Raw genomic sequence first — 8,212 nt, 5'->3', positions numbered from 1 at the left:
CAGCCAGTCTTTTTTTCCCCTAGAGAAATATTTATAAAACAATACTGACCCTCAAAACTGATTTTCATCTGTCAGTCACTTGTTGTTTTGTTTTTTCCTCTGATTTCCTTTGTCTTGACCTGTGCAATGCCTTATTTGTTAGTTATTAAATTATTTGTTGATATATTTTGTATTAAATGCCTACATTTTAAGTGTAACTTGGACATAATTATAACATTTTTTCCCACTAAAAATGCTACGCAGAAAAAAAAATCTGACTTTCCATCAGGACTGTGTTTAAGAGCTTGTTATTGATCATAGATTAGGAAATATCCAGTTCATCAATAGGGTGCATAAACAGACACGAATGATGTGTGCATAGATGAATAATGACAACTATGTGAGTAGAAATATTTTGCGTTCAGCTTTTGCATACCTTCCAGTAGGAAACCATTCCCCGTCATTTTAAAGAGACATAATGAAATCACATGCAGCCAAAATTATTTCAAGGTTTTATTGATATGGTGTCATACAGCAATACAATAATAATAATAGTAAAGAGTAAAGCATGTCAACTACATTCAATCCATATGCTTTTGTTGTCACTGCAGCTATGATAAACACTACGAAAGAGAATATAACGGTTAAACACCCCACTGAACAGAGTCGTATGCATCAAACACATGGTCAAAAGCTGCTGGTGTTTTAAGGCATTTTACATCCTACAGTATTTCTTTTACAGTATGGCTAAATATTGATTGTTGGTTTTGAATTGGTGATATACTGATCATCATTTTCCAGAGCATGTGCATTTAGAAAAGTTTGGCAGTGCTGCGAACGCAATATTTTTCTTTAGACATCCATGAAAGCTCTTTTGGTTTACAGTGTAAGGATAAAGGCTTGACATTTGCAACCACTAGCAACTCATTCAGTGTGTTTATAACTTCTTCTGTTTGACGCTATAATTCGTACAATTCATTATTCTACGAAAAAAAAATCAAAATGCCCGGCTTGCAGACTTGCTGTTCTCACTCAACACATAATTCCAGTTATGATAGGCCACTGTGTAGAGACACAAACACACTTAGTACAGTACTATCAGTAGGTTTTGTTACCATTCTTAGTGTTAGTGCAGTTTGTCAGGGCATTATTCACCATGACCAGCAGCAAGAGAATAAAGATAGCTGTGTTAGAGTTGGCAGTGCACGAGCAGAGAAAACAAGCTGCAAGTCTCTTAAGCTACTGAAGGATTTCTAGTGGTGAGGTCACACTACAACAGACATTTTATCCAGTCATGGCCACAGTTAAAAAAAAAAAAAAAAAAGTTGAGACGTTCTAAACACATCATGGCATGGCACGCTTCAACTAAATCGTTAGAGTTTTGTCAACACTGTTTTCTTCAGGGTGACTGATATGGTATTAATTCTTGGGTTGTGCTTCATGGGAAATGTTGTTATGCAGCTGATGTGTAAAATTTATCACACCTCAATCGCTGGATCATTGTGAAACTCGTGCATTTGTGCTACAGCATAATTTATAATTCAGTCTTCAACTGACTTTATAAAAGACTCTTTTATTATGTTTGCTCCATTCTCTAAAGTCTCAAATCTAACCTAAAGGCCTAACAAACACATGTCTAATGCAGTCATTAAAAGGTGTTGTGCATGATGATGCTCGACATAGTCGGCAGTTTTAACTTCATACAACAAAAATGTGTTGAATGAGTAATTTGCTGATGAATTCCATGCAAGCATGACATCTTCGTACACCATGCACATTATGCCTGAATAATATATTTTTGTCTTTGTCCTAAGTCTTGATCTTACTCAAAGAGCTACATTAATATATTGTTGTTAGTGAAACTTTTCCAGGAATTCGAAAAGGGTCGGTGCTCGACTCCTTCAGCCGTTTGGGTTGTGCTCAAATCCCTTGCAATGAAAAGAGAACTGTCTGTGCAAACATTTGATTTAAGGAGGATATTCTTTGCACTAAAAAGGCTCAAAATGTTGGCTCAGTAAGACATTATCATTTAATATTGTTCATCTTATTAATTATTGTTATTATTGTTAGCTGGTTTCTTATGTAGACCGTGTGCTTACTTACTAAAGAGAAATCATTATATTCCTATTGTGGGTAGAGACCCATACCAGCTGATGTGTTTTAGATCTTTTTGGCATAGTGTGGAATGTGTTGAGAATAATTCACAGTTTGTGGAAGAAATGCACAACCGGAGTTGTTATTATCTACTGTGTGTCCGTACATATTGATTAGTGAGAAAGACCAGTAGAATAATGTACTGTGAAAGACCATACTCCTGTAAGAGATGCTACCTAAGTGCTTGATATTGTTTGAAGCTGAGAACAAGAGAGAACAAGAGAGAACAGATGTACTGGACTTTTGCATGATGTGTCGGTTATAATAGCGGTATAATGGATTTCCCTTGATGGGGGGAACACCTGTGGGGGTCAAAGGGGACAAGGACACCAACATAAAACAAACCTGTAGATCCTGCACTCTAATCACATCCAACACACACTAGCTCAGATATGAAAGACAATCTTACTATGCTTTTGGGATGGGGGATGAAGAGGTATGGGTTTGCAAGGCAAAGGGAAGATTTAGGGGTCAACACCAGGCTTACAGTAGGCTCTTAGTTTTTCTGATTGGTGGGAATGTCGTCTTGCTGCTTCTCCATCTTCTTGGTGGTGACTACTGTCTCCTCATAAACTTCACGCTGGGACATCTTCCCACCGGATTTGCTCTCCAGCTGCTCGTCATCCTTTCCCTCCTTCTTGGAGCTCTTGCCAGAGCTTGTGTAAATGCGGGTCTGGTAGCTGTAGCCCTGCCCAGGTCCAGCACTTATGGAGGGACTGGGATAGGTGATGCCTGTCCCGATGCGGGTCTCCTCTCCCTCCAGTAGTTTCCTGCAGAAATGGTCATAAAAAGGTGTTAGAGGAAGACATTATATAATGAGAGAGGCAAGTGGTGAGGTGTCAAGAAACATACCTGTATGCTGCAATTTCTATGTCCAGTGCCATCTTGACATTAAGCAGATCCTGATACTCCCTCAAGTGACGAGCCATCTCACTCTTTGTGGTCCTCAGCTCATTCTCCAGCTCTGCCATGCTTTCCTGAGCAGAAAATTAAAAATGAAAGTAGGCCAGAATTACATATTTTAAAAGGTGAAGACAATGTGTGTGACTACATGTCTTGCAGCAGACAGACAAAGACCTCTGTCAATCCCATTATTAAAATGGGCATGGTGTAGGCTAGAATTTGAGAAATGTATTAATAAATAGTAAATATTTTATTTTTAGTAAGAAGCTCTGGATCGAGCGTTTTCTTGTTTTAAAGTCGTTTGTTTTGTTGTTTTTTTTCTTAGAGCATTGACAGTGGGCGTTGTCAGATGCAGCTGAGCGCGCTATCCCGAAGGAACTAGTTTCAGCACCACGGACAGAGCCCGGCAAAAAACGGTTGTCCCGATCTTATTCTTGCGGTATTGTCACTAAACACTACACACATAGTAGACTATCAATTTAAATGAAACTTTTACGAGACTGCTATTTAACAGCCGAATATCATTGCAGGAGAAACCCGATGATAAGCGTAAAAAAAAAAGTAAAACAGAATTACCTGATAGTTTCCAATCTCCATATTGTGTCTGTCCTCCATCTCCCGAAGCTGCTTTTCCAGAGATTCGTTGGTTCCTCTCAGACTCTCGATCTCGATAGTCTTGGACTGCAGCTGCCTCCTGAACTCGTTCACTTCCTCCCTGCCGGCGCGGATGGCCTCGTTACTACGGTTAGCCTGCTCGGAAAGATCTGCAAACTTGCTCTTGTACCACTCCTCGGCGGACTGCAGGTTCTTTGAAGCCATGGACTCGTACTGGCTGCGAATCTCTTTGAGGGCGGAGGTGAGATCCGGCTTGGACACCTCCATTTCAACGGACACCTGTGCAGCCTGGATCATATCCGTCAGTTCGGCCACCTCCTCCTCATGCACCTTCCTGAGGAAGTTGATCTCGTCCAGGAGGGATTCCACTTTCTTCTCTAAGTCCAGGCGCACCATGGTAGCATCATCCACATCTTTTTTGAAAGCCTTGAGGGTGGCCTCCGCCTCCTCTCGGGCGCGGAACTCCTCTTCATATTTCCCCCTGAGCTTCTGCAGGTCGTCCTCAATATTATCCCTCTCGATCATCAGCTGGGACTTCTCCCCGTTCAGTTCGTCGAGCTGGGAGCGCAGTTCGCGGATCTCTTGCTGATAGAGCTCTGCCAGCCTGGACGGCTCGGTATGACGCTGTCGCAGAGCAGTCAACTCTGTTTCCAGCACTTTGTTGTGCTGCTCCAAGTTGCGCACTTTCTCGATGAACATTGCAAAGCGGTCATTAAGACCTTGCATTTGTTCCTTTTCATTAGTGCGGATGATTTTAAACTCATTGTTGAGGACGCTACTCTGTGTCAGGTCGAAGGACTCCACTGGCATAGGAGAGAAGGAGCGGCCAGACTTTCTGCTGAAAGAGCCCAGGGACGAAACGTTGCTTCGGGATAGGGAGGAGGACCGGTACCCTCCGCGAGAGGCCACGTTCATCACCGTGCGCGATGGAGAGGATGCATAACGGGGAGAATCCCCGAAAATCCTCCGGTAGGAGGAGGAGGAAAAGACTTCAGATCCGTAGCTCATCTTCGCTTGTGTGGAGACAGAGCAGAGCAGTGGGCGCGTCTCCTTTATATAGGGGTGTCGACCCAATCACTAATTAATGCCCAACGGTAACATCCGGACTTAGTTTGTTCCAGATGCGTCAGGCAGTCCACTGTGCATATGCGAATGAACAGAAATCACTCCTGTAAACTAGATTTTTCGTTGATAGGTATATTCTAAATATGACATCACTCCAGATGTGCACGGTTGACTCTATTTTTTTTTTTCTTTCAGCAAATGGAACTGTCCTTTTTGGCGCAGTGGTGATGTATCCGCGTCTGATCGCTTGTTGCTTATTTAAAACAAACAGCTAACAACATGTAACAAATGTTCCGTATAAGACATCCTTTAGCAACAGTTTCCTGCAGCCCATCTTCAGCGTTTTTGTTGCTGAGAAAAATCTCTGAAAACGGAATTTCATCTAATCCGCTCCAGTCTACAAATTCTATGCTGTTTTTAATTAACGCAGAATGACGATGACGGTGCAGTTTACTTGCAAACTTACTTACTTGCAGTGCAGCCAGGTAACATCCGTAAAACACTCTTCCCCAAACCACAGTACTGACGTCATACAACACATCTGCTTGCAGTTTCCAAATAGCATCTATTTAAATAATATGACCCATTATTTTAACGCAGATCAAGAGCGAGCCCTGCGTTTTTCTTGTGTTAAACATGCGTATAACACAATGAGAAATTTGTATTTGAAAATAAATATGTTATGCATAAAATGTAGCAGGCTGCACGAAATATAATTAGAGTTAGATTTCCAAGAAAACTGTTTTAAATAATATCTAGGGTTACTCGGACTGGTTGATTGTTATTTGTTCTGTTTGGTAAAGTGTGTATATATAAAGCCTGGTCAAACAGGATCCGACTGACAGGCCTTTGCTGCCCTCTGCTGTCAAATAGCGTTACATTGCAAGCAAACTGGACTACCGAACCGTATTAACTGCCACAGTGTTTTTATTCTAGTGTGTTTAAAAATTTTAGTGCGGCACATTCACAGTGGTGTTATTATCGTGATTTGTGGCAGAGCAAGATCATTATAAGAATGATTTATAAATAGGGCCTAGTTAAATGTGTTCATTTTGGTATTATACTCTTATCATGGACCTAAGGTTTTGTTGTTTGAACTTTGAATTCCAGTTTGCTATTAAGAATTCTTTTGTTTAGTGTTTTTAGTTGAATGACTTGACTTTAAGGTGTGTCTAGTAATGCATCTGTCCTTAGTCTTAAGTTGCACAGTATGGGGTAATGGCAAGAAAGAACAGTGAAATAAAAAGTAGAAATTTACATTTAGAACAAGGGAAGAGCAAGTAATCCTCATCAGATTGAGAATAAATCTCACTAGATTAATGGTACTCCAACTGGCTATTGAGCAAGTACTAATTTCATATAGTTGGTACAAAGAAGCATGAAGAGAGATGGGGGTAGTCATGCAAGGATTAGGTTTCGGGATATCAATATTAGCGATGTGCTCATGTGTGGGGACTCAACAGTGGGAGGAAACTACTATTTAGGTAGGGACATGTCTCCATTTTGAGCTTTAGAAATATATATATTTATATGCACTTCTCTGATCTATTAATCTAAGGTGTTTGGAAAGAAAAGCGACTGGACTTCTTTATGTTTCTTGAAGATGTTTCACCTCAAATCCAAGAAGCTTCTTCAGTTCTAAGACCAAATGGTGGAGAGTCCCAAGTATTTAAGCCCTAGTGAGATACCTGGGACTTTCCACCATTTATGTGTTTATATGTATTAGCAAAGTTATTGCTAAGGTCTGAGATAATGCATAGCTGTAACTTTGATAATACATATAAACACATATTGTTGTGAGCAGTAATTAAGGCTTAACAGATTAGACAGCTTCTCTTTTTTAATATTATTAGAAACTGTTCACAGTAAAGGTCCAGTTAACTGGGAAGGGACACTGGCTCACTGTTGATGGTATCTTAGTTTTGAACATTACACAGAGCATTACACTGCAGGCATTTAACTTTACTAATTATAGCCATGGACTCTAAATCAAAACATCCTGGATTTGCTCACTTAGGACACCACATTAAATTATTATGACATTTAATAGCAAGAGTATATATGTATTGCAGGTACTTCTGCAGTGACATTCCAAGAGGAAAAAGATTGGCAAATCTGACTGCAGTATGACAGTTAGATGGATAAATATCCAAGAACAAGTCAACAAACAAAACATAAGACGGGATGGAAAAGAAATATAAAATGCATACATTAAAAATATGCATCAAAATAATGGAAAGATGATCAAAACCATGAAAAGTTTCCTGCGTGACCATTTAATAATCTGATTGTACTGGGAGCAAATGATTAGCCTACTTCTAATCTTTATTATGCTATAGGGTGAGTCTACAGGCAGAACAGTGAACTCTGAACAGTGACATTTCAGATACCCATAGCTGCATTTGTGATATCCATTTGTGATTTCACATATCTACATTTTAGTCATTACCAATCATAATTTTAATACGAGATATCACAAATGAAAAAAAATTATATCTGTTATGACTGTGCAAAACTGTCATATCCCAAACAAGATGTAATTAGTGCTTGTGTTGTTCCTAAAACAAGTGACTTTCAGATTGAATTTACTTTCTGTATTCTGTTTTACTACTTTTAACCTCTTAACACTCATCAGGTCACTTGAGTGTCATCTAGGGTTAGGGACAGGGTTTGAACTGTGTTAACATCCTTCATTTTAGACCCCTGTTTTTCCATCCATCCCCATCCATTTTCTGCTGCTTAACCATGCCTAGATTGACAAGACAGTAGTTTAAGCAGAGAAGCCCAGACCTCCTTCTGCATGGCCACCACCACCACATACAGCTCATCTGAGGGACACAAAGGTGTTCTCAACCTACCTGACAAATATATTCTCACCAGCATATCCTGGGTTTACCTGGGAACACCCTTCTGTTAGGACATGCCTGGAACACCTCACTTAGTACATGCTTAGGACACATGTTAGTCATGTGCATGAATCACCTAAGCTGGGTCTTTCCACTATATCGCCATCTTATCATGATGGAAGGATTTGTGTGCCCTAGTAAGTTATGTTGTCAGGGTATTTGCCTGTGTGGGGTCTCAGGTAAATTGGTCCTTGCTGAGGGGCCAGATGACGAAGAACTCACAATACCCCTATGAAGAAAACATCACCTAATGTAGGGCCTCTAGGCAGAGGTCCTAGATATTTTTCTTATTTTGGCTGTTCCCTTTATGAGACACTACAGCAGATCATCTACCAACACTCATCATCACATATATTAGGCTTCTCTGTGGTCTTATTAGCTATTACCAGTAATCTCTACAGTCTAAAAAAAGTCCCTACTCTCACCTCCACACTCCTGGCTTCTCCCTCACTGCCTTTGAACAAGCATTCTTCCGCTCTCAGTCTTGATGATCCACATATTTTGTTAGGTAAAGATTTTGGACCCAACGCCCTTCCTGACACAACCTTCCCCATTTATATCAGCTTGGGACCAGCACTAGTAGTACACCA

At 40.3% G+C, this 8,212-nt stretch overlaps 1 protein-coding gene across 1 annotated transcript; it reads right to left on the bottom strand.

The window, feature by feature from the left end:
* Nucleotides 1-479: 479 nt before the first annotated feature.
* Nucleotides 480-4,837, bottom strand: inab (internexin neuronal intermediate filament protein, alpha b). The gene is made up of 3 exons (XM_085277709.1): nt 3,613-4,837; nt 2,986-3,110; nt 480-2,903 (listed from the first exon to the last, which is right to left on the bottom strand). Exons 1-3 carry the CDS (start codon nt 4,657-4,659, stop codon nt 2,630-2,632), a joined length of 1,446 nt encoding a protein of 481 aa, XP_085133835.1. The 5' UTR covers nt 4,660-4,837; the 3' UTR covers nt 480-2,629.
* Between the last annotated feature and the right edge of the window lie 3,375 nt (nt 4,838-8,212).

The sequence above is a fragment of the Mchenga conophoros genome, linkage group LG6, assembly GCF_057382185.1.
Source record: "Mchenga conophoros isolate Kocher_MC1m ecotype Shallow Benthic linkage group LG6, M_conophoros_male_GT1.1, whole genome shotgun sequence".
NCBI classification, from domain to species: domain Eukaryota; kingdom Metazoa; phylum Chordata; class Actinopteri; order Cichliformes; family Cichlidae; genus Mchenga; species Mchenga conophoros.
The sequence above is the reverse complement of the archived record's forward strand: the minus strand, read 5'-3'. Positions and strand labels throughout refer to the sequence as shown.